The sequence below is a fragment of the Dipodomys merriami genome, unplaced genomic scaffold (genome assembly GCF_024711535.1).
Source record: "Dipodomys merriami isolate MVZ:Mamm:240054 unplaced genomic scaffold, mDipMer1.0.p SCAF_68, whole genome shotgun sequence".
NCBI classification, from domain to species: domain Eukaryota; kingdom Metazoa; phylum Chordata; class Mammalia; order Rodentia; family Heteromyidae; genus Dipodomys; species Dipodomys merriami.
In genome coordinates, this window is record NW_027206268.1 from 4,007,089 (window position 1) to 4,034,193 (window position 27,105).

Below are 27,105 nucleotides of genomic sequence, written 5' to 3' on the forward strand. Positions count from 1 at the left end.
ACCCAGGGCCTCTGGCATGCAAGGCAAGCGCTCTACCACTGAGCCACATTCCCAGCCCCACATCTAAAACTTCTATGTGACTGCTCAAAACAATGTTGACAGCTTAATAGAAGTCCAGGAGCTCATGGTTTCACCTCATGAGGATGTGTCTAGCATCTAACAAAGGAGATACTAGCTGAGAAACGGGCACGTGGAAGACCACACAGACACTATGGTGATGGGCAGAAGTCACAGAGGGCAAGGCGGAATCTAAAATATTTCGATCCCAACTTCGACCACATGCCTGTGCAGTGAGGATACTGTTCTTCAGAGGCAAAGCCTGCGCACCTGCAGTGGATGGGTTCGGGCAGAGGCTCAGGCCAGCAGGGACCGTGGAAAGAATTAGAGTCTGACCACACGCTCTCAAAACTCCATGACTGCCTGGAATCCAGGAAGACTCCACCCTCTTCATCTCTCCCCTCTGTTCAACACTTCCTTTCACGTGCCCTTTACTATGAGGATGGTTATATTAACATTTGTATATCCCGGGAGAGATTTAACCCATCTATAAGGAAAGTCAGGTTGACCCAGAAAGGCAAATTGTACTGAGCCACTGTTTCCACATTAAGTGTTAATCACTTTTCAGCAGTAATGTCCCTATTCTACCTCTCGAGCCCTTGCAGAAATCCCTAAACAGTACTGAAAGGATACTTAAAGTCTTCACTCAGACGAAATTTCTTTTTTTGCTGTTGTTTTTGTTTTTGTTTTTTGTTGGTTGTAGGGCTTGAACTCTGAGACTGGGCGCTGTCCCTGCGCTCTTCAGCTCAAGGAGAGCGCTCTACCGCTTGAGCCACAACGCCACTTCTGGTTTTCTAGTGGTTTATTGGAGATCAGAGTCTCACGGACTTTCCTGCCGGGGCTGGCTTTAAACCACGATCCTCAGATCTCAGCCTCCTGAGTAGCTAGGATTACAGGCATGAGCCACAGGCGCCTGGCACTCAGACGAAATTTCAAGCACATTATAATTTGAGAGATGATAACAATTGTATTTTCTCTATAGAAGAAGGGGAAAATGCCAGAAGGCAGGATTCTTTATCACAGCTACTCTAATTTTTTTTTTTTTGGTCAGTCGTGGGGCTTGAACTCTGGGCCTGGGAGCTGTCCCTCAGCCCTTTAGCTCAAGGCTAGCACTCTACCACTTGAGCCAAGTACCACTTCAGGTTTTCTGAGTGGTTTATTGAAGGTAAGAGTCTCACGGACTTCACCTGTCCTTTTCCTGCACAGGCTGACTTTGAACTGAGATCCTCAGATCTCACCTTTATGAGAAAAATCTAAAAATAAATAATAAAAAGTCTCTCTATGATTGAGGTTTTCAATACCTCTTTTAACTGTAAAAAACAACTGAATAGTGCAATTATACAACACTATTCTAAACCAAAAATAACATGTGTGCAGTAGATCTATACTGCTGTAGAATTTTAAACATCCTTCCCATCTTAATCTGAAATGCTCTGACACATCCCAGACAAAAGCCATATTCAGGTGAAAAGCAGAGATTTAGTACCAAGAATTTCCTTCAAAACCACGGTGGTACCTGACTGTTTTCAAAGTGCACGGCCACGATGAGCTTTCCTCCATAGAGTTTGTCTTCCAGGTTTTCGAGGACGGATGGCTCATGCTCTGGTGGGTACGTCTGCTTCAGCCAGTCAATCCACGACAATCCCACCAGAGACTGAATTTTTTCCTCACTGAATTTGCGCATTTTTCTCCGAAATTCATTCACTTCAGGATCCTTCAAGGCATCAAATTCATGTAGACCTAAACACATTTTGTAAAGGTGTCAATTTCAAAGGCTAACAATCATAAAAGAAAATCAAAGTACTTTCAACCAGAACTAACTTGGATGTTTGGCTTTTCATCAAACAGACAAAATTAGAAAGTATCAGGAAAGATCTCTAAAGAAGTCAGGTGAGGGCTGGGAAGATGGCTTAGTGGTAGAGTGCTTGTCTAGCATGCATGAAGCCTGGGTTCAATTCCTCAGTACCATCATAAACAGAAAAAGCTGGAAATGGTGCCTTAGTTCAAGTGGTAGAATGCTAGCCTTGAGCTGAAGAGCTCAGGGACAGTGCCCAGGCCCAGAGTTCAAGACCCATGGCCAGCAAAAAAAAAAGTCAGGTGACACAATAAATACTAAGTCTGCTCAAACTTAAAACCTTTAAAGCAATATGTACTAATACCTGCCATATAACCACTAAAATTTGTAATATACAATATTTTTTTGGTGGTGGTAGTAGTGGTGGTCATGGGCCTTGAACTTAGGGTCTGGGTGCTTTCTTTGAGCTTTTTTGCTCAAGGCTAGCATTCTACTACTTGGAGCCATTGCAGTACTTCTGGCTTTCTAGTGACTAATTGAAGATAAGAGTCTCACAAGCCGGGCGCTGGTGGCTCATGCCTGTAATCCTAGCTACTCAGGAGGCTGAGATATGAGGATCGCGGTTCAAAGCCAGCCCTGGCAGGAGAGACCGTGAGACTCCTATCTCCAATAAACCACCAGAAAACCTGAAGTGGCGCTGTAGCTCAAGTGGTAGAGCGCTCGCCTTGAGCTGAAGAGCTGAGGGACAGCACTCAGGCCCAGAGTTCAAGCCCCACAACCAACAAAAAAAAAAAAAAAGAGTCTCACAGACTTTCCTGCTCAGGATGGCTTTGAACAGTGATCCTCAGATCTCAGCCTCCTCGGTGAGCCATCAGTGCCCAGTGTAACTATGCAATTTAAACCCAAAGACACACACAGGGCTGGGAAGGTGGCTCAGTGGTAGAGCGCTTGCCTTGCATGCCTGAGGCCCTGGGTTTGATTCCTCAACACCACATAAGCAAAAAGAAAAAAAGCCGGAAGTGGCGCTGTGGCTCAAGTGGTAGAGCGCTAGCCTTGAGCTGAAGAGCTGAGAGACAGCACCCAGGCCCAAAGTTCAGGCCCACAACCGGACCCAAAAAAAAAAAAAGAAAAGGCACGTACCTTTCTTTACAAATCAAAGAAGACACAATTCAAATATATGAGAAAGGCTAAGAATTTAAATGCTGCTCCAAAGGGTATTAAAAAAATAAGCCTACAAAGTTATTTCACAGTAAACTATGTGGTGGGAAGGGGGGGGGGTGCTTAAGAACATCTGTACCTTCCTGTAAACTTTTCTGGGAACCTAAAAATGCCCTTAAAACAGAATCTTAGCTGGGCATGGTAGCAGACATCTGTAATTCCAACACTAGAGAGGCTAAGGCAAGATGACCACAGGTTTAAGACTATCTTGAGTGACACAGCAAAACCCTGTGTGTGGGAGACGAGATCTGAGGGGGGAATGGCAGGGCACACACTAGCCCATAGACAACATTCTGTGGATACAATATGATCTTTGCGGATAGCTTTAGCTCTGGACTGTAAATGGGGGAGACTCAAGCATCTAGAGCATTTTGTCTATCACAACCGGTACACATTCTTTTTGTGTACAGATAATACAGATTACACACAAGGACACCAGATACCATATGCACCTAACAAAAAAACATCTTTTATCCACTACAAGTCACATCTACTCCATCTTCTAAATGGCTCAACTCTGTCCATGCCTCTCGGTTCCTCCACCAGCCTGCCTCTAACTAAACCTTCGCCGTCTCTTCTTCAGGTCACTGTATGTCTGTATGTATCAGACATAAGCTCTAGGATCCTGTGGCAATGTCTCATTGCTAGAGGAATTTCCAAACATTTACTTTCTGTTCTGCACTTACCTTATTCTCAAACTGTGAACACTGTTGGTCCATGGACAGCATGCACTTGGAAAAGCAGTAACTCTTATACATTTAACAACAGGTATATTAGTAATCCATGCTAGGAACTTTTTAATTACCTTTTCCTATAAGGACTCCAATTTTTGAGTCCAGTTTTTCTGCTGGGTCACAACTTCGCGTCACTAACTTGAGAACTGGGAGGAAAGGCCTGACATCACAAAGCCTTCGCGACTCATCTTCGAGCTCCTCATAAACAGCAGTTTGATTCACACATGCAAACATATAGGAGTCAATTTCCATGAGCAGGTTGAACATTGGGTAGTGGTGAACTTGCTTCCATAGCATCTGCAGGAGAAATAACACTTTCTACAACCGGAGTCCCGGCACAAGAATCTAAGAACACTCTGTAGCACTGCAAACAACTCACACCTCCAATGGGCAAACCAAGTAAACAGTACTACGGGCCTGGTGAGGTGAATTCTAAGCCCTACCATAAGTATAAAATGTAAGGGGCGGGCTGGGAAGGTAGCTCAGCGGTAGAGTGCATGCCTTGCAAGCATGAGGCCCTGGGTTCGATTCCTCAGCACCACATAAACAGAAAAAGCCGGAAGTGGCGCTGTGGCTCAGTGGTAGAGCACTAGCCTTGAGCTAAAGAGCTGAGGGACAGTGCCCAGGCCCAGAGTTAATGCCCATGACCAGCAAAAAAAAAAAAAAATGTAAGGGGCTGGGAAGGTGGCTCAGTGGTAGAGTGATTGCTTTGCATGCATGAGGCCCTGGGTTTGATTCCTCAGCACCACATAAGCAGAAAAAGCAGGAAGTGGCGCTGTGGCTCAAGTGGTAGAACAGCCCCATAACCAACAGGAAAAAAAAAAAAAGGAATAACATGTAAACACAATGGCTGGAGGTGTGGGTCAGTGATGAGAGTACCTGCCTAACCATTTTCAGGCCAGCTATACAAGACCCTGTCTTCAAAAAACAGAAAACAAAGAAACAAACACAAGAAAGAAAAATCTCCAGTACTAAAAAAAAAAAAAAAAGCTTGGGTAAGAGGTTCTGGAATTCAAAATGAGCCTGGGCTATATTTTGAGTTCCAGGCCAACCTGAGATGCACAGCAAGACCCTATTAAAAGACAAAAAGAAGAAAAACATTAAAGAGAAAGTTTAGAAAAGCGATTTCATATGCATGTTGGTCTTTGGTAGACAACTCTTCCCTGAGAGTCAGCATGAGGAGGAATGGGACCAATCACACATCATGAGAGAAAATTAGTATAACAAGTTCAAAGACAGCCACTTAAAAGATTTTTAACTCAACTCTGACAGTTTTAGAAACCCGAACAATTTCAAAACAGCTAATGTAAGCCAATTTTTCTTAATTCAGTTGTCACTTGTGACCTAAGATCTAGTCACAAGTGGGAACAGTATAAGCTTGGCTAAGGTGTCCATGAAACAAGACATGAACCAAAACCTTTCAAATATAATGACTTACAGGTTAAACTTCTCTGCGCCTTCCCAGGATCTACATAAATAAAGCGATGCAGAGAATAGCCGTGGGAGTCCAGAACTTCTAACCAGTGGCATACCTGCTTAATAGAAGAAATGGTAGCTTCCCGGGGTACCTCCAGCTGGATGTAGATGCCAGTGGGCAGAAGGAAGTCCACAGGGATGGAGCCATCAGATGCTATGTGTGAGTCCACCGCCCAGATGTCAAGGATGTCTGCCATAGCAGGAGGCATCATGGGGCTGAGGCACACTCATAACCATGGGGCCCTAGGATTCAGAGCAAAATACACTGACCAATGTTAATAGGAAAACATGACAAGCCAGCCATTTGGGAGGTTCAGGCAGGAGGATCGCTTGAGGCCCTAAGTTCAAGGTCGGTCAGCCTGGGTCACACAGAAAGACACTTAGAAAAGTGTGTGTGTGGTGTGTGTGTGGTGTGTGTGTGTGTGTGTGTGTGTGTGTGTGTGTGTGTGTGAGAGCGAGCCTGCATTCTACAATGAAACCTTGAATTTCAATATAATCCAGTGTGTGTGTGGTGTGTGTGTGTGGTGTGTGTGTGTGTGTGTGTGTGTGTGTGCGAGCCTGCATTCTACAATGAAACCTTGAATTTCAATATAATCCAGAGGGTGTGGGGTGTGTGTGTGTGTGTGTGTGTCACACAGAAAGACACTTAGAAAAGTGTGTGGGGTGTGTGTGTGTGTGTGAGAGAGAGCGAGCCTGCATTCTACAATGAAACCTTGAATTTCAATATAATCCAGAGGGGGGGGGGGTGTGTGTGTGTGTGTGTGTGTGTGTGTGTGTGTGTGTGTGTGTGTGTGTGTGTGTGTGTGTGTGTGTGTGTGTGTGTGTGTGTGTGTGTGTGTGTGTGTGTGTGTGTGTGTGTAAGAGAGAGAGAGAGAGAGAGCCTGCATTCTACAATGAATTTCAATATAATCCAGAGGCAGGTTCCAACAACTCATCCCTATAATCCTAGTTACTTAGGAGGCTGGGATCTGAGGATCATGGTTTGGCTGCTCATGAGATTCGTTATATCCAATTAACCACCAAAAAAAAGAAAAGAAAGTGGCGCTCTGGATCAATTGGTAGAGTGCTAGCCTTCAGCAAAAAAGCTGAAAGACAATGCCCAGGCCCTGAGTACAAACCCCAGGACTGCTATGCACGCGTGCGTGCATACATGTGTGCACACACGCACACATGCACGCGTGCGCGCACACACACACACACAGATGAATTTTAAATAATTTCAATTTTCCCAATAACTTAAAACACAATTGTCAGATAAAAGAGATATTTAGGGCTGGGAAGGTGGCTCAGTGGTAGAGCGCTTGCCTTGCATGCCTGAGGCTCTGGGTTCGATTCCTCAGCACCACATAAGCAAAAAAGAAAAAAGCCAGAAGTGGCGCTGTGGCTCAAGTGGTAGAGTGCTAGCCTTGAGCTGAAGAGCTGAGGGACAGCACCCAGGCCCAGAGTTCAGGCCCCATGACCGAACCCAAAAAAAAAAAAAAAAAAAGAAATTCCCTGGGCTAGGAAGGTGGCTCAGTGGTAGAGTGCTTGCCTTGCATGCATGAGGCCCTGGGTTAAGTTCCTCAGCACCACATAAGCAAAAAGAAAAAAGCTGGAAGTGGCACTGTGGCTCAAGTGGTAGAGCGCTTGCCTTGAGCTGAAGAGCTGATGGACAGCGCCCAGGCCCAGAGTTCAGGCCTCATGACCGGACCCCCTGCCCCAAAAGAAAAAGAGATATTTAGGGCTGGGTGTTAGAGTGCTTTCCTCCCATGCATGAAGCCCTGGGTTCGATTCCTCACTACCACATACACAGAAAGGGCTAGAACTGGTGCTGTGGTTCAAGTGGTAAAAGTGCTAGCCTTGAGCCACAGAAACTCAGGGACAGTGCCCAGGCCCAGAGTTAAAGGCCCAGGACTAGGGAAAAGAGAGAGAGGGGGAAAAAAAAATTTAGGCATGTATCTATAAACATGCACTGCAAGGGAAAAAGGGACCTTTCTGGCAGTTTGTCAGACCAAAGCAACTTATTACTGCTGGACAGACCTTATCCCCCTGGTTTGCCTGCACCCTGATTATTTCCCTAAATGCATCAAATTAATGCGATGGCAGGGTATAGGGGGAGACTGCTCAAGAACATCAAGTGACAGGCAGGACAAGAAGGCCTAGGCACCCCCGCATGGTGTGGGACCACAGACATGATGGGGTGCCGTACACATCAAAAGCTGCAAAGACTTTCAAGACCACATCACAAGGAAATGGTAAACACTGGAGAATGTTTACCCTGAGTTAACCATTATGCAACATATGCATATATGGAACATTACAAGTTACTTTAAAAAAAATGAAGCAAGCGGTATTTCTTTGTTGCTATTTTCGTTTTCTTTTCTTTTTGTCTTGTTTGTTCATTTATATGTCTTTGGGAGAGTAAGGGGAATACAGAAATGGAGGAACCAAGGGGGAACAAATGCAGCAGTGGTACTCACTAGACACTAGGCTGATAATGAATTATACAATTTGTGGATGGAGATGAAAGGAAAAAACTGGGAAAGAGTGAGGGAAGGGTTGACACTGCCCCCCCAAAAAACATTTGTATGTATTCTTTCCCTGACTTAGGAAACTGCAACTTCTCTACACATCACCTTTATATTAACGACAACAACAAAAAAAAAAACTTAATGGGACGAGGTCTCACTCCCAATATGGAATAGGCAATGCTGGCCTTGTCTAGCCTTTGAAGACATGGCAAAGGAGGTCTACTTGGTAGGAGAAGTAGTTTGATTAGAGCAGTTCATAAAGAGCAGAGAGCCAACAGGTAACTGAAGAGCTGGCAGGATGAGGAATGGGACGCTGTCAGCATAGCAGAGACCCCAGGGACATGCTGCAGACAGAGGGGTACTCCCTCCAACCTGACTTCCAAGATGAACACTTGAGCTGAGGCAACAGGAGTGAAGCAAAAATACAGAGACAACTGCGGCTTGCCGAACCCCCAGTACACTTTGGTGCCTCCACCAGGACATGTGTTTGAGTCAGAAGACTGGCTATGTGGTGAGCTGCCTTTCTTTTTCTTGCTCCAGTGGGGATGCCCTGATATGCTCCGGCGTCAGGTACACATGATTGTGGAAGTTAAGGCTCTTCCTCTCGTTTCCTGCTGGCCCTTGTTTACGAGTGCCACCACAGTGGGCAGGAGTGACTGAAAGTGAGTGCGCTCGCAGAACCACTGTGACAGTGAGTCATAAGGCGCAGTGGACCAGCGCGGTGGAGGAGCTGGTGAGTAACCAACGGGCCTTCACATCAGATCTAGGAACTGTGCCAGTGCCAGAAAGCCATCTGGATGGCAAACAGCAACACGAGAAGAATTTTAAATAGCTTACAGCTGGAGAGAAAGCTCTACTCCACGCTCTGCACAGTGCAGCTATTTCTGCCGACTGTCATTTCAAAAGTTAAGTTACAACCCATAAAAATTAAAAGAGCATCCTACAAAGGCTGGGATTTCTTCCTACCCGTTCCAGGATTACTCCCCTGCATGGTGATTTCAGTTTGCTCTGTACAACTGTTTATTACTTGCTTGTATGTTTTGAAGCTTTTAGTTTGGGGACCAGTTCTCCTCTTGGGCCATCCAGCCAAGAATGACAAAATACTTCTGTGAGCAGCTTTCGTGCCTGTCTCTCACTGTTCAGAACACTGAGGAAGTGTCTCTTCTTGGGGACAAGTCATCTTCTTTTTTGTCAGTCATGGGGCTTGAACTCAGGGCCTAGGCACTGTCCCTAAGCTCTTTTGCTCAAGACTATCACTCTACCACTTTGAGCCACAGCTCTACTTCTGGTTTTCTGAGTGATTCATGAGAGCTAAGAATCTCACAGACTTCCCTGCCCGGGCTGGCTTTGAACCGTGATCCTTAGATCTCAGCCTCCTGAGCAGCTAGGATCACAGGTGTGAGCTACCAGCTCCTGACTACCAAGACTTCTTTCTAGAGGACACAGTAAGCCAGGGGAGGTGGGCGGTTCTAGACCTTTACCAAAAGGGAAGAACCTCAAGGCATCTGGTGCCCAATGGGCTGACGTGCAAGAGAGGGGTGGCCCTTTAAGAGGCCAAGCCTAGCAGTTTGATGGGGCACTTGCCTTTGAGGGAACAGCTGAAGTTTTCATGGGACCCCAGTTTTGTTCTTGCAATTGAGCTGGCCAACCCACTCCATGCTCAGGCTTCAGATTTTGCCAGGTGAGCAGCTGTGGGGCAGAGGCCAGGCTGACGGCTGTCTGATCTTGACCTTCAGGCAGCTCCAAAAAATGGAGCTGAATTAATCTTTTTTGTTTAGGCATCACCCAGACTTGGGTATTTTGTCACAGCAAAGGAAAATGGACAAATATCCTCGGCTAACGAGCTGAGGCAGCACCACATGTTCCTGTCATAAAACCATCTCTCCGTTCCAGCGTATGGCCCACTCACAATGGACCCAGTGCTGTTAGTTTGGAGGATAATAATTCCTCTCATATCGTGACATCTGGTAACCCAAAAGACCTGAACTCTTTACATTTATACTTGTTTTGGTGTTTCCTTGTTTTGTTTGTTTTCTGAGGCTGGGTCTTGCTATGCAGTCTAAGCTGGCCATGAATGCCAGAGCCTCCTGCCTCTGTCTCCCCAAGTGTTACGCACCTCCACAAAACCCCATCTCAACCAATAATAGTCAGGGTGTGGTGGTACATGTGTCACCCTAGATTCCTAGCAAACATGAATAGAAGGACTTAAGTCTGGATCAGCCTGGTTATAAACTCAAGACATAATGGAAACATAATGGAAATAAGCCATGTGCTGGTGGCTCATGCCTATAATCCCAGTTACTCAAGAGGCTGAGATCTGAGAATCATGGTTCAAAACAAGATCAGGCAGCAAAGTCTATGGAACTCTTATATCCAATGAACTACAAGTAAACCAGAAGTGGTGCTGTGGCTCTAGTGGTAGAGCGCTCACCTTGAGCTGAAGAGCTCAGGGGCAGCGCCCAGGCCCAAAGTTGAAGCCCCACGACTGACAATAATAAAAGCAACAACAACAACAATGATGATGATGATGATGATGATGATGATGATGATGATGATAAAATCAACAACAATAGAAGTAAAAAGGGCTGGAAAGCATGGTTCAAGAGATAGAGCACCTGCCTGGCAAGTATGAAGCTCTGACTTCATATCCCAATACCGAAAAAATGTGATTTTTTTTTCTATTTAAATTTAAAGGTTGAGGCTGAGACTGTGGATCAGTGGTAGAGTGCTTGCCTGGCATGCATGAAGTCCTGGGTTCGATTCCTCAGTACCACATAAACAGAAAAGGCCAAAAGTGGTGCTGTGGCCCAAGTAGTATAGCTCTAGCCTTGAGCAGAGAGAGGCTCAAGGATAGTACCCAGGTCCTGTGTTCAAGGCCCATGATCAGGAGAAAAAAAGATTTAAAGGTTGAGTATCTTATCTGAAATGCTCAGAACTAGAATCATTTTAAATTTTGGACTTTTTTTTCCATGATGGGAATTGAAGACTAGGGCTCAGGTATATTAGGTGAGCACAATGCCACTGAGCCATTGTCTATTCCTGATTTTTTTTTCCAATTTATTGTTGTTTCAGAGGTGATATACAGTGGGGCCACTTTGATGTACATCTGGAAATAAGAACATTGTCTTTCAGGTTGTGTCATCTGTTCCCTCATTCTATCCCATTCCCTCTCTCCATCTCCACCCACAAGTTGCACAGTTCCCTTTCATCAATGCCCTGTGCAGCTGTGCTCTACTGCTGCGTTCCCTTTCTGATTTTTAACACCTGCATGGAATGAGGAATCTATGGGATGGCACTCGAGTCTGGACACAAACCTCAATTATGTTTTATTCACACTTCTGTACCCATGGCCCAGAGATAAATTTTATACACCGCTTGAGTACTCCTACTTTTGGACTGTGAGCCACCACACCATGTCAGGTGGGGAATTTCCCATGTGTGGTCTCACATTCGAAGTGTTTGGCAGCAGCCAGGTGTGGTGGGACCTGGTGTGTTTGAGACCCATGTGGGAACACAGTGAAACGTTGTTTCATTAAAAAGAGAGAAACCCTTTCGAAGGACTAGGGATGTAGCTCAGAGAAAGCTCACTTGCCAAGCAAGCACAGGACCCTGATGCAATTCCACAGCAGACCAAAACAAATACAAAATACAAAAATTTAAAAAAAGTTTGGATTATGAAGCATTTCAGATCAGGACACTTAACCTGTACTACCATACAATGATACCTGAAGAATGTATACTCTATGTGTTGTGTGTATAAAACTAGGAACCTACTAGGCAAAGCTGTATTTCACAGCATAGGTGACTAACATGCTCTTACACTGGCAAACTCTTTAGAGGACAAGGCGGCAGTGTCCACATCTTTACGTACCACTTCCTCCATCATGTGGCAGTCAAAAGGCTACGTGAGCTGCTTACTGCATCAAACAGGCCAGATTGGAAAGGTCATGCAACGCAGACAGCCCCGTTTCCTTCACAATGTGCTCACTGTCTAGGGCAGACTACAGGACAATCTGACCACAGTTATTTTCTCAGGAAAAGCAAAGAGCACATCACATTATCAGAGGGCCAGAAACTGTAGGCGCCCAACAATATCATCTTTATGAACATTATTTCTGACTGCGTAAACATCCAATACATATGAATGAAAAGAGCCCTGAGGCAGCGAAGAACAACGGGAGGAAAAGGAACTGGCAAAAGCTGGAAGGCAAGTTTCAACCACACCACTGATCACTGGAGTGCTCCTTCGTTTGTTCATAAAGATTATACAACTCAGCGAGAAGCTCCTAAAGGCAGACTTTCAACTTAAGGCAAGCCATTTAGCTAGGAGGCACAGTGATGATATTTACTCAGTGCTCAGCATGTGTAAGGCTCCAGCACCTAAATAATGTCGCTATTGAGCCTTCTTGAGATTGTCCCTATCCTAACTGCATAGAAGGTGAAATCGCCAAGAACATCTCTATACCAGGAGCAACCCCACCATCATTTTTTTCCTTTAACAGCATGGAGGGAAATGGGGAGTATCTTTCCCTAGCTGTCAACCAGGAAATCAGCCCACACCAAGGTGAAAGTTTTCAAACTTGGAAGTTATTAAATGTAGCCTTTAAAAGCGGGGTGGTGTTATGGGCACAGCTCAGGGGAAGAGTGCAGCCCTACCAGGCTGGCCCACTCAGCAGCCTTTCACTGCACTTTCTAGGATGCACTGTACCTGTAATCTTCCACCACGACAGCAAGCAAGGCATCTAACACACACCACGATGCTTCCATGCTCAAAACTTGTCCAAACTTCGGTCCAAACTTCTCGCCCTGACCATGGGGACTTGTGTGCCCTCTCCTGCCTATCTCTTTGGCCTTCTATCACCTACTCTGGTCCCCAGCCACCTGCTGAGATCCAATGGGAGGGAATTCTTTTTAATGCCTAAAACACATCCGGCTCTAATCAGCCCTGAGCTTTGCACTTAGCTTGATTTACACGTGGTCACTCTTGTCTTTCACACCTCATGTCCTCTGCCCAGCCAGTTACTCTCTACCACCTGCCCTATTTCCTTCCTTCTCTCATCAAATCTAGGCTGGTATTCCCCTGTTGGTTCCGGTCGTCAGTTTCTTGGAAACACTGGTCATGTCTGTAAGCGTGCCCAGCACAATGCAGCTATTCATTAAGAACTGCTGAATTTGATAATTACCCTACAATGTTTTTCCTCCGTGTTATCTTCTCCCTTGATCCCAAATTGCCATTGATTAACTATAACTATGTGTCTGAAAGTTTTAACCCCCACCTTATTTAAAAAAAAAAAAAAAGTATGATAAGCCAAGGCCAGTTGCTCACACCTATAATCCTAGCTACACAGTAGGCTGAGGATCTATGTTCAAAGTTCAGGCAGAAAAGTCTGTGAGACTCCATTTCCAAATAACTAGCAAAATACCAGACTAGAGCCATGGCTCATGAGTAAGAGCCATGAGTAAGAAAGCAGATCAAGAGCACGAAGCCATGAGTTCAAGTCTCAGTACCAGCACACATTAAAAAAAAAAAGTAGGATAAAGAGGCTAAGGTTGTAACTCAGGGGTAGAGGGTACATCTGTCACATGTAAGTCACTGTGTTTGATGGATTCACAACATCACACAAAAAAAGGTAGGATAAGAAGTAGAGCTGTGGCTCAAATGGTAGTGCCCCAGCCTTGAGCAAAAAAGTTCAGAGGTAGCTGGGCCCTGGTGGCTCATGTGTATAATCCTAGTTACTCAGGAGGCTGAGATATGAGGATCTGCCAGCCTGGGCAGGAAAGTCCTTAAGACTCTTATCTCCAATTAATCAGAAAACAGGAAGTGGAGCTGTGGCTCAAAATGTGGTAGAGTGCTAGCCTTGAGCAAAAGAGCTTAGGGACAGTACTGAGGCCCTGAGCTCAAACCCCAGGACTGGCACAAAAAAAAATAATTAACTTTAAAGTAAAGGTAACAAATGCTCTAATTTTCTTCCTCTGCCTAAAAGCTCCTTGACTCATCCCCTCTCTTTTGTCCTTTGGTTTTGGTTCTGAAGGCTGCTGCTCTTATGTAAGAGGTAAGCCCTTTGAAGCCCTTTGATGATGTCTTTGCAACTTTCCAGCCTCCTCGGGGTAAGAGATTAGTCATTTTCTTTAATATTTAAACTACTCTAAAGAGTAGTTTACTACTTGGTAGTGCTGAAATACCTAGCAAGTGGGGGAGAGGGAAAAAGGGAGGGAGGGAAGGAGCGAAGAAGATGGAATTAGGAAAACAGTTGGGCATTAATTATGTTTAAGTATCCATTCCTGCTATCTCCTGTGTTCCTGGACTTGGCTGCTGTGTTCCAAGGACCTACCATTGGTGTAATAAATGAATTATCTAGACCTAGCCACTTCCTCTACTTTGCTCCATTCTGCCATAAACATCTCCCTGGAATGGTCCCTGCTGAGGTCAACGGCTTTCTAGTTGTCAAATCCAAAAGAAGTTTCTTAGCCAGGCACAATGGCACATGCTTAACATCAAGACTCAAGAGGCTAAGGCAGGAGGATCACATGTGCAAGTCCAGCCCAGACTACATACTGAGACTTGCCTCAAGAAACCTCAGATTAAGTGGCGCTGTAGCTCAAGTGGTAGAGCACTTGCCTTGAGCTGAAGAGCTGAGGGACAGCGCCCAGGCCCAGAGTTCAAGCCCCACGACCGACAAAAAAAAAAAAAAAAAGAAACCTCAGGTTTCAGGGCTGGGAAGGTGGCTCAGTGGTAGAGCGCTTGCCTCACATGCATGAGGCCCTGAGTTCAATTCCTCAGCACCACATAAGCAGAAAAAGCTGGAAGTGGCACTGTGGCTAAAGTGGTAGAGTGCTAGCCTTGAGCTGAAGAGCTCAGGGACAGCACCCAGGCCCGGAGTTCAGGCCCCACCAACCGGCAAAAAGAAAAAAAAAAAAAAGAAACCTCAAGTTTCAGCCAAGCGCCGGTGGCTCACGCCTAGAATCCTAGCTACTCAGGAGGCTGAGATCTGAGGATCAAGGTTCAAAGCCAGCCTGGGCAGGAAAGTCCATGAGACTCTTATCTCTAATAAAAACCACTAGAAAACGGAAGTGGTGCTGTGACTCAAGCGGTAGAGCACTTGCCTTGAGCTGAAGAGCGCAGGGACAGCGCCCAAACCCAGTGTTCAAGCCCCATGACCAACCAAAAAAAAAAGGAAAGAAACCTCAAGTTTCTTCAGTTTTCAATTCTCCAAAAAGTTTTTGATACCACTCCTCCTTTTTTCCTTCAAAAAGTTCTTATCTTAATTCTGTTTAATAACCCTAAATACCAGACTACATTAAAGAAGGCCTAAGATTTCACACATACACAATTCAGAGTTTAGCTACAAGATTCAGAATCTAACCAATGTGCACACTCTCCTTCTGAATTTTATGTAAGGAACTTAAAAATATAAATTGGCACTTACCTCAAAATTATAGCCCCCATTTTAATCTTTAAAGAAAACAGATGACATGACTTATTTTTTGAAACTGTGGTTTTCATGGAAGACTTTCAGATCAGAAGATACACTACCAAAAAAAAAAAAAGAAGAGAAAAGGTATTAAGCTAAATGTACTGTATTAAAATGCTATTACTACATGGCACTTAATTGCTTAAAATTATCCATGATAATATAAAGGTTGAAGATCCAATGGAGTTAAAGAGCTTTTTATTATATTTCTTACCTGTGTTCCTTTGCCCTCAGCTTATGACCAATGGTTTTACTGAATTGCCATTTTCTTTTTAATTAGTAAGCTCTACACATTAGGGATGAAGTCTGGCTAAGTCATTTTCCCAGTAGACATAAAACATGAGGTCTTTCACCAAAATGGTAGCACAGCAAAAGAGGAATCTCAGGCTGAAGCCCAAGCTCTCTGAAGGCCAAGGGCATGGAGCTCCAAGAATCTGCCTAGCACCCATCCCTGGCTGCCCATACCTGCACCACAATGGCTGCAAAGGCAACCCAAAGCATAGAACAGCACCTGCAAGAAAACCAGGCTGAAGTACTGTGCCTTCATCAAGCTCCCCTGACCGCTGAGAAGAAAGAAGACATAGTGTATTGGAGTTCGTACATTCCCTGTAGATGTCAAGAGTAACAAGCACTAACAGCAAATAGGCTGGGAAGGACGCTGAGTGACACAGGCTCTGCCCAGGCCGGTCATTGCTTCCATTTCATTTGATGTTTCTTCTGTCAAATTAAAATAAGTGTTGTTCACTATGAGGCCAAACATGATGAGACCACGGGATTAGTGCTGAGACCAGCTTGGGCTACCCAGCTGGAGGAGGAGGAGGAGGAGGAAAAGAAGGAGATAGAGGGTAGAAGTGGAAGAGGAGGAGAGAGGAGGAAGAGGAGGAGGAGGAGGAGGAGGACGAGGACGAGGAGGTGGAGGAGAAGGACGAGGACGAGGAGGAGGAGGAGACAAAAACAAGGCCAGGTGCCAGTGGCTCTTGCCTGTAATCCTAGCTTCTTAGGAGGCTGAGGAGCGTATTTCAAAGCCAGCCCAGCCAGGAATGTTTATGAGACTCTTATCTCCAATTAACGACCAAAAAGCTGGAAGTGGTGTTGTGGCTCAAGTGGCGAAGTGCTAGCCATGAACGGAAAAAAGCATAGGGACAGTGCCCAGGCCCTGAGTTCAAGCCCCAGGACTGACAACAAAAACAAAGCAAAACACTGCAGAATACAGAACAGGATACAATAAAACTGACCAATTAGTCCATCTGGCTATCTGTCCTTCTGTGCACATGATACCACAGGAGAGGCTTAGGACGGTGCTCACCAGTGATGAGGATGGGACAGAGGCGCTTCTCAGCAGTGTTCCTTTTTTTTTTTTTTTTTGGGGGGGGGGGTCCGGTTGTGGGGCCTGAACTCTGGGCCTGGGCACTATCCCTCAGCTCTTCAGCTCAAGGCTGGCAATCTACCTACCACTTGAGCCACAGTGATACTTACAGCTTTTCTGTGATTTAATAGACGATAAGAGTCTTATAGGTTTTCCTGCCAGGGCTAGCTTTGAATCTTAGTCCTCAGATCTGAGCCTCCTGAGTATCTAGAATTACAGGCATAAGCCACAGGCACCTGGCTCTACTTTAAAAACAACAACAACAACAACAACAAAACTTGAAGCACTTAGTGATTTGAAAAGATCAAGCCAGGGATTGGTAACTCACAATTGTAATCCTAGGAGGTGAAGATTTGAGAATAATAGTTAAGAGCCTGTATAAGTAGACAAGCCCTCAAAAAAAACTGTGCTGGAAGTGGGGGTGTGGTTCAAGTGGTAGAGCACCAGTTGTGAGTGTGAAACATCAAGCATACCAGTGTGTGCGCACGCACACACACACACACACACACACACACACAAACAAGTCATAGAGCTGGGAGCAGAGCTCAATGGTAGAGTGCTTGTCTAGCAATCTCCAGTACTAAGAAGAAAAAAAAGAAAACAAAACAAAACAAAACAAGTCATATTAAAAAATGGGAAGTTGGCTCAGTGGTAGAGCGCTTGCCTTGCATGCCTGAGGCCCTGGGTTCGATTCCTCAGCACCACATAAGCAAAAAGAAAAAAGCCGGAAGTGGCGCTGTGGCTCAAGTGGTAGAGCACTAGCCTTGAGCTGAAGAGCTGAGGGACAGTGCTCAGGCCCAGAGTTCAGGCCCCACCACCGGACCAAAAAAAAAAAAAAAAAAATGTGAAGCCGGGCACTGGTGGCTCACGCCTGCAATCCTAGCTACTCCGGAGGCTGAGATCTGAGGATTGAGGTTCAAAGACAGCCTGGGCAGGAAAGTCCATGAGGCTCTTATCTCCAATTAACCACCAGGAAACCGGAAGTGGCGCTGTGGCTCAAGTGGTAGAGTTCTCGCCTTGAGCTGAATAGCTGAGAGACAACAGCATCCAGGCCTAGAATTCAAGCCCCAAGACCAACAAAAAAAAAAAAAGAAAAGAAAAAAAGAAAAAACCTGAAAATATTAGGAACGTATTCCAATTATCTCAAAGAATAAAACTGTAAAAAGTGTGTGTGTGTGTGTGTGTGTGTGTGTGTGTGTGTGTGTGTGTTACAAGAAGGGAAAAAAATACAGATTGAAAAAAGGTTAAAAGGTTGGAGTGATAAACAGTAGGAGAGCCTAATTCACAGCACTATGAGAAAATAAAGCTTTTGAATTCAGAATATCATTAGAGATTTTGGCATGGGGTTTTACATGCAGAGTTCTGTGCAGTAATTCACTTAGTTTTTACTCTCGCTTTCCATGTGCTTTTATGTACTAGGATAGATGAAGTCATGTTTACTTATCTTTATTTTATTTTGAGCTTTTCTTCCTATCCTAATAGCTTTTATGTATTTACCTTTGATTGAATAAAACATCAGTGTAGTTCCAAATGACAGAACTATATGAGAAGATCTGCTCAGAAAAGCCTCCTCTAGGAGCTGGGAAGGTGGCTCAGTGGTAGAGCGCTTGCCTTGCATGACTGAGGCCCTGGGTTCGATTCCTCAGCACCACATAAGCAAAAAAAAAGAAAAAAGCCAGAAGTGGCGCTGTGGCTCAAGTGGTAGAGTGCTAGCCTTGAGGTGAAGAGCTGAGGGACAGCGCCCAGGCCGAGTTTAGGCCCCACGATCGGACCCCCCCCAAAAAAAAAGAAAGAAAGAAAGAAAAGCATCCCCTAACTCCCTTCCCTACTACCTCATTTCTCCTCAACCCTTTCCACAGAGTCCCCAACCTCTCTAAACCCATTTTACCAGCTTCCTGCATTAGTTTTTGCAAATGAGCAAATACACATCTATTTCCTTATTTCCATTCTTCTTTTCACCCCCAAAGTAACATCCTACATAGATACTGTTTAGCACTCTGCTTCTTTTCTTTAATAATACCCTGGCAATTACTTTGTATCAGCCCAGAGATCTTCATTTTTTCCACTTTGGGGGCATCCCATTACTTACAGGCATTTAGACTACAATCACAAACAATGTTACAACAAATGAACTCATCCAGTGAATTTATTTGTATTGCTGGAGGTTTATCTCTAGGAATGAGTCCTAAGATTTGTTTCTACTTACTAGTGCTAAATTAGAAATAAAAACACATGGTCAAATGTAACTATAGAAAAGAGGGAGTGTAGGGGCTGGGAAGGTGGCTCAGTGGTAGAGCACTTGCCTTTCATGCCTGAGGTCCTGGGTTCAATTCCTCAGCACCACATAAGCAGAAAAAAAAAAAAAAAGCTGGAAGTGGCGCTGTGGCTCAAATGGTAGAACGCTAGCCTTGAGCTGAAGAGCTGAGGGACAGTGCCCAGGCCCAGAGTTCAGGCCCCACGACCAGACCAAAAAAAAAAGAAAAAGAAAGAAAGAAAAGAGGGAGTGTATTACTGGAGAATACACATGCATGCCATGTGCTTTTTTAAAATTCTGTTCATTACTAAGAATAACTGGGAATTGCTTGAGTACCCCAGGCTCAGGCTTCATTCATCTTCTCGTCCTCTTTCCTTTATGACTAGGAATCTTATCCAGTCCCTGAAGCTTACTATCACCAAACACCAATGAATTAAAATTCCTATCTCTGGTGGGAGCCTCTTCCAGGGCTTCAGAGCTGTGTGTTGTCTACCTGACACCTTTAATTGGACTTGTGAGCTCACTTCAAACCAGGCTAAAATAAACATGGAGAGCCACTGCTCTGTTCTGCAACTCTTCATCCACCAGCCCAGAGACAGACACAAAACCCCATTTCTATCTCTCAAAGCCTGCAAAATCTCCCAACTGCATTGCTCGTATGCAGCCGTAGTCAGCTAGCAGCCCATTTCTTGTCTGTGCTGTTCTGGTACTCTCCTAACCCATCTCTGCTTCCACTTTTTCTTGAGACAGGGTTCCACTATGTTGCCCCAGTAGGCTCCACTGCTTAATGACTGACAGATCCTCCTACCTTAGCCTCAAGTCTCTGCTTCAGCCCTTTGTTTCTTTATAATTCACCTATGCCAGGACAATCAGAATGCACTGGTATTGCATAAGAGTCCTTGCTTAAAACCTCCCAAAGGAGATGTTCCACCAGGCCCAGCCAAACAAATTATTTCTATTTTTGGAAAAAAATTATATATATATATATATAATTTTCTTTTTTTGGTCAGTCATGGGGTCTGAACTCTGGGCCTGGGCACTGTCCCTCAGCTCTTCAGCTCAAGGCGAGAGCTCTACCACTTGAGCCACAGCACCACATCTGGCTTTTTCTGCTTCTGTGGTGCTGAGGAATTGAACCCAGGGCCTCATGCATGCAAGGCAAGCACTCTACCACTGAGCCACCTTCCCCGCCTCGAAAATTATATTTTTCAAAAGAAAATTGTTACTGAGAAGAATGACATGTTTGATGTTTTCATAAACGTCCTTTGTCTGGCTTAACAGAAAACAGTAAGATTAGATTACCACCTCTACAGAGATTTCACAAGTTTACTGCTGTTGTATACTTGTGAAAGACTTGAGAGCAAAAAGGCAAAGACAAACAATGTAATGTTGTTCTGAAAACAGTTTAACTTCCCCCCAACCAAGAGCTCGGGAATCCCCAGAAACCCCCATCCCACAATTTGAGGATCAATCACACATATAACAATTCGCTGTTTGTCTATCTATATTTAGTTCCTTGAAGTCAGAAGCTATGAGCCTTCTTCAACTTTGCTTCCCCAAGATGTCATACAGCCTTAAACATCCTCTCAACAAATGTCTTGTGAATAAAATACTCACAACTCTAATATTACAGGTAAAAATAAAAGATAATTTCCCCATGATCACTTCTTTAGCCAAGAGAAACGTATCAAAAAGAAATCCCTTGTTTAATGACCAACTGGCAAATGCCGCAAGTAGAACAGAGAACATATTCAGACCTGGTGTGGCACGCTAGATCTGGATTGGACCTCTCCAAAGTCCCGCCCCAAGGAACTAGGGAAGCAGATCCTTAAAAGCATCTTAAACCGAACACAAACGCCCACGACTCAGTCTTCTGGCTAAATAAAAAGCATCCACTTGTGCCAAGAGACAATTGAACCACTGTTTTAAAAAGGTTACAGGCATTCTCTCAGGTGGGGAGAATGCTTGTGACAGATGACGAAGAAAGAATACAAAGTGCCCTCAGTTTATAAAAGCCCTAAGTATTTGAAATTTCACATAATACAGTAAGAAAAATAGGTGGGAAATAGGTGGGGGGGGCTGGCTTTAGCTTAGTACTGAGACTCATGAGGCCCTGGGTAACATTCTCAGTAGTATTCCCCTACCCCCTATTACCCCATTTTTTTCTTGAGCTGGTGATCAAACTCGGTGGTCTAACACTTGTGTGGCATTTGTGAGGTCCCAGGATCCATAATCAGCACTATATCACGCACACCCACACACATACAGACACACACACATACAATTTCACACTATTTCCTGCATTTGTTTTCAAATCAATGCTTCTTACAAATGACCCCCTCCCCGCCCCCATCATCCCAATCTAAATGCCCCAATGGTAACATTATGGAAGGAAGCTTGTCTCTTGCTTGGCCCTCCAGGCTCAGTACCCAGATGCCCAGCCATCTAGGTTTGCTCACTGGTTAGACATCTGCAGAAGCACATGTGCAGCAAGGGCCTGAGATGAGACTGGAGCTTGGCATCAGCAATGCTGGCCCAGAGCGTGAGTGCTCAGAAGATGCTCCGTGTAGCCAAGAGACTCTGTGCTGGGCTCCCGGCTCTACAGTTCTGCAAGGCCAGCTCAGCCTTCATGCGCTGGAACGGATGGCCTTTTCTCCTGGCCTCCACACTCAACTGTACTAGGGAGCTCTACACCACAGAGGCTCGGTGCCATGATTTTGAGGAAGTCTACAGCTTCTGAACCAGGAAAGCTTGCTCTCAGCAGAACTGACTGGATATTCCAAAGGTCTGAGCGCTGACCCAAGTCAGCTCAATGACGGCCCATGGTATACTGGAAAAGCATTAGATTATTGTTAGGTAACTGACACACAGGTTAATGTGCTTACCACAATTTCTAGGGAAGTAAAATGTTAGATTAACTGACTGACATGTTCTTGGCCTCAGCAAAAAAGGCATATGAACAGTTTAGAAAGTAACAGTTTTTAAAGTAAGTTCCTCAACCACTACTATGTTTAAGATGATGAAGCCGGGAGCTCGTAGCTCACACCTGTCATCCTAGCCACTCAAGAGGCTGAGATCTGAGGATCGTGGTTCAAAGCCAGCCCAGGTAGCAAAGTTCATGAGACTCTTATCTCAATAAACCACCAGAAAGCCGGGCGCTGGTGGCTCACGCCTGTAATCCTAGCTACTCAGGAGGCTGAGATCTGAGGATCGCGGTTCAAAGCCAGCCTGGGCAAGAAAGACCGTGAGACTCCTATCTCCAATAAACCACCAGAAAACCGGAAGTGGCGCTGTAGCTCAAGTGGTAGAGTGCTCGCCTTGAGCTGAAGAGTTGAGGGACAGCGCCCAGGCCCAGAGTTCAAGCCCCACGACCGACAAAAAAAAAAATAAATAAACCACCAGAAAACTGGAAGTGGCGCTGTGGCTCAAGTGGTAGAGTGCTTGCCTTGAGCTGAAGAGCTGAGGGACAGCACCCAGGCCCAGAGTTCAAGCCCCACAACTGACCAAAAAAAAAAAAAAAAGAAGAAGATGAAGTCAGGCACCTAAGCTTTTAGTAAAGTCATACCTGTTTTTCCTGTTTTTCACTGTCACCATAAATAGGAAGCAATACAAAGACATTCATGTTAGCAAATTCTCTGAATAAAGCCCACACAAGCATGTCATAGCTGAGAAAATAGGGAGTTTGATGTGTGAGGAGTACAAAAAATATTATCCATCATGCTCACTATTTAAAAAAAAAAATTCAGCTGGGTGCCTGTGGCTCACACTTGTGATCCTAGCTACTCAGGAGACTGAGATCTGAGGATCATGGTTCAAAGCCAGCCCAAGCAGGAAAGTCTATAAGACTCTTACTTCCAATTAATCACTGAAAAACTGGAAGTGGTTCTATGACTCAAAGTGGTAGAGTACTAGCCTAGAGCAAAAGAGCTCAGGGACAGTGCCCAGGCCCCAGGTTCAAGCCCCATGACCAAAAAATAATAATAATAATTCAGTAGCCAGGTGCTGGTGGCTCACATCTATAATCCGAGCTACTCAGGAGGCTGAGATATGAGGATCACAGTTTGAAGTAGGAAAGTCCATGAGACTGGCCACTTTCCCACCACATCCACGAGACTCTTATCTCCAACAAACTACTAAAAAGCTGGAAGTAGGGCTGGGAAGGTGGCTCAGTGGTAGAGTGCTTGTCTCCCATGCATGAGGCCCTGGGTTCAATTCCTCAGCACCACATAAACAGAAAAAGCTGGAAGTGGGTGCTGTGGCTCAAGTGTTAAAGTACTAGCCTTGAGCTGAAGAGCTGAGGGACAGCACCCAAGCCCAGAGTTCAAGCCCCATGACAGACAAAAAATAATAATAAATAAAAAGCTGGAAGTGGAGCTGTGGCTCAAGTGGTAGAGCAACCTGCACAAGGTCCTGAGGTCAAACCCTGGTACAACCAAACAACTCTGCAAAGTAAGCTAAAAATCTGTCCCAATCCAACTAAACACCAACATAACATTATTAAAGACAAGACACTTACTTTCTCTCTTGCTTATATACCTGGGCCAGTGCCTTGATTGTATGTAAAATACATAATTCCTTAAGAATTCATTTATTCCATAAGAATGGTTTCTGCAATTTCTTTTCAATGGATACTGTGACCAGCCTTTAGGAAACTCAGTGAGCACAATTAAGAATTAGGAAGTTCATCTTCCCATTTTTAAAGGGTTCTTTCCCCTTGCAAAATGAACTAGAACTAGATCTCCATAAGGAGACGAGCCAAACAGCGATTTCTAAGAGAAAGATGTGTTGATGTAATTATAAGCGCATCATTGAACTGCTTAGAGAGTCTTCAATGATTTTTTTTTAGACCTGACACAAAAGACAAGGAGGAAAAAATATGCTTGAAGTGTACTGCATAAAAAAGTCAGGATAGGGGCTGGGAAGGTGGCTCAGTGGTAGAGCGCTTGCCTTGCATGCTCGAGGCCCTGGGTTCGATTCCTCAGCACCACATAAGCAAAAAGAAAAAAGCCGGAAGTGGCGCTGTGGCTCAAGTGGTAGAGCATTAGACTTGAGCTGAAGAGCTGAGGGACAGCGCCAAGGCCCAGAGTTCAGGCCCTACGACCAGACCCCAAAAAAAAAGTCAGGATAGGGGCTGGGAAAGTGGCTCAGTGGTAGAGTGCTTGCTTTGCATGCATGAGGCCCTGGGTTCAATTCTTCAGTGCCACATAAGCAGAAAAAGCTGGAAGTGGCGCTTTGGCTCAAGTCGTAGAGCGTTTTCCTCAAGCTGAAGAGTTGAGGGACAGCAACCAGGCCCAGAGTTCAAGCCCCATGACCGTCAGGATAAAACCCATTTCGAAACATTTGCAGGGGCTGGGAAGTTGGCTCAGTGGTAGAGTGCTTGCCTTGCATGCATGAGGCCCTGGGTTCGATTCATCAGCACCACACAAGCAGAAAAAAGTCAGAAGTGGTGCTGTGTGCTGTGGCTCAAGTGGTAGGGCACTAGCCTTGAGCTGAAGAGCTGAGGGACAGTGCCCAGGCCCAGAGTTCAACACCCACAACTGGCAAAAAAAAAAAAAATTAGCAAAAAAGAAGGACTGGACACTGGTGGCTCACACTACTCCTAGCTACTCAGGAGGCTGAGATCTCAGGATCAAAGCCAGCCCAGGCAGAAAAGCTCCTGAGATTCTTACCTCCAATTAACCAGCAAAAGGCTGGAAGTGGAGCTGTGGCTCAAGCACAAAAGCTCAGAGACAGTAGCCAGGCCCTGGGTTCAAGCCCCAGCACCAGGGGAGGGGGGGAGAATACATCATTTTAAATGCTCATACCTCAAGTATTTAATAGAGAAAGCCACCGCAGAGGTGCTATGTGTGACTTGTCTGAGGCATGCTGAGCATCTCACACAGTTCTGACAGCAGGGATTCCAGTTATCAATAAAGGAAAAACTCCACATCAGATTACATTTATATTTCCAGAGTAATCTCAAATGCTGATTACTCACTGGACTATGTGTCAATAAGTGTCAAGATGGAGTTTGACCTCCCGTTGACAGTCACAGATTCTTCCCAGTGGCTCAGCAGGTGAGGAATTCGTGGAATTTGGCTCTTCAAGGTCCAACAAGCACTGTGGTTTCCTTGTCAACACTAAATCACAAAGGCAATCGGCTGGTCGCCTCCCTCCTCTCCTGTCTTTCCTGCCACTTGGCAACTGCCACGGACTTCAAATGACAGGACTGCGACTGGAAAAGGGCTACAGCTAGCAAATATGATAAATTAGTTATTAGAGATGCAGGCACAAACTGTGGTTAGGAATGTGGTTGAACTGTAGTTCAAAATAAAGCTTCTGGATTACCCCGGATTTCCTTTAATCCACGTAATCCTCCTGCTGCAGGCAGGATAATCAGGATCACATTTCCCCTCGAGGCAAATGAGCACTTGCCTGGTGGGGAGACCACTGGCTGCAACAGCTGGGCCACCAGGCTGAGGGGCAAGAGATGCTGCAATTCCCCCCCCCCCCGCCCCCAATGCCTTAGAGGACTGGGACAGCAATAGCCCCTTGGTAACACACCTGGCCTAGCAACACCACAAAACCAGGACTTTCCAGGTTAGCACTCAAAGGGCCAAGCAATGGGCTCAATCAGTCAAGGCTGGTACCCTGAATGAAGAAATAAGAAGCAGACCTGTAATTTCAGAACTTGGGAAGCTGAGATAGGGGGATCTCTAGTTCCCATCCAGGCAGGGCTACATACCAAGACCCTGTTCTCAACCGGAGTGGGGGGGGGGGGGGGGAGGGAGGACAAAAGAGGAAGAGGAAAAGGAGATTATATGTCCTTGGGAAGGAGAAACTTAGAAAAGATCCTAGAACTGGGGCTTTAAGAGAAGCCAGTGTTAAGATTTATAAATCTTCTGAGGAAATTTCTAGATTAACTGCTTTAGTCTGGAACCAGGTAAAGAGGATAAATGGGGCAGCCACACTGCCATACATCCCCTCAGCCCTGGGAAGGCTGAGTACCAAAGAACTAAGGATAGGAATGAGGGGCTGGGAAGGTGGCTCAGTGGTAGAGTGCTTGCCTTGCATGCATGAGGCCCTGGGTTCGATTCCTCAGCACCACATAAGCAGAAAAAGCTGGAAGTGGTGCTGTGGCTCAAGTGGTAGAGCACTAGCCTTGAGTTGAAGAGCTGAGGGACAGTGCCCAGGCCCAGAGTTCAGGCACTATGACTGGCAAAAAAAAAAAAAAAAAAAAAAAAAGGATAGGAATGAAATGCACACAGGCTAGCAGGAGGTAACTATGAGAGGGGTTAAGCGGGGAGTGGTAGACTTCAGGTCATAATCCCTGACAAAATTGGTCTCTTGTTACCCTGTGATATCAGTAAAGTAAGTACGTGGGAATTCCAGTTAATCTCAGCTTTTCTGAAGGTGAGAGGGTAGGGGCTGGGAAGTTGGCTCAGTGGTAGAGTGCTTGCCTTGCATGCATGAGGCCCTGGGTTCGATTCCTCAGCACCACATAAGCTGAAAGAGCCAGAAGACTGTCTCAAGTGGTAGAACGCTCCCCTTGAGCTGAAGAGCTGAGGCCCAGGCCCAGAGTTCAGTCCCCATAACCAACAAAACATTAAAATAAAGAAATAAATAAATGTGAGAAGGTATGTGATGCCATGTATGCATGATCTTCTTTCAGTCATCCCCAACATTTCTTAGACAGTCCCTATTACTACTTACTAAGGCCTTTGGGGAGGGAGGGAGAGGGAAGAAGGTGTTCACTTTTTTTTTGGGTGGGGGTGCCAGTTCTAAGATTTGAACTCAGGGCCTGGGCACTGTCCCTGAGCTTTTGTGTTCAAGACTAACAGTCTACCACTTGTGCCACACACAACTCTACTTCTGGCTTTTTTGGTGGTTCACTGGAGATAAAGAGTCTCACAGACCTCTCTGTACGGCTGGCTTTGAACTGTGATCCTAAGATCTCCGTCTCCCTATGTAGCTAAGATTACTACCAACACCTGCCTACTTACTAAGTTTTTGTTTTTTGTTTTTTTTAACTCAATGCTATTCCTCTTTCGGAAATGTCTTTTAATGGTGGGTGCCGGTGGCTCATGCCTATAATCTTAACTACTCAGGAGACTGAAATCTATGGATCATAGTTCAAAGCCAGACCAGACAGAAAAAGTCCAAGAGGCTCTTATCTTCAATTAACCAGCAGAAAGCCAGAAGTGGAGCTGTGGCTGAAGTGATAAGACTGCCAGCCTAGAGACA

At 45.2% G+C, this 27,105-nt stretch overlaps 1 protein-coding gene across 2 annotated transcripts in view; it reads right to left on the bottom strand.

Moving 5' to 3' along the window:
- The window catches only part of Pik3cb (phosphatidylinositol-4,5-bisphosphate 3-kinase catalytic subunit beta), a 73,885-nt gene that overhangs the window by 39,961 nt on the left and 6,819 nt on the right, over positions 1-27,105 (bottom strand). For both annotated transcript variants that reach the window (XM_070005491.1, XM_070005490.1), the window contains exons 2-5: positions 15,218-15,320; positions 5,337-5,523; positions 3,876-4,101; positions 1,574-1,797 (exon numbers count right to left, since the gene is read on the bottom strand). In XM_070005491.1, the coding sequence (XP_069861592.1) occupies positions 1,574-1,797; positions 3,876-4,101; positions 5,337-5,492 (606 nt within the window). In that variant the 5' untranslated portion in view covers positions 5,493-5,523; positions 15,218-15,320. The remainder of the gene's footprint in view (positions 1-1,573; positions 1,798-3,875; positions 4,102-5,336; positions 5,524-15,217; positions 15,321-27,105) is intronic.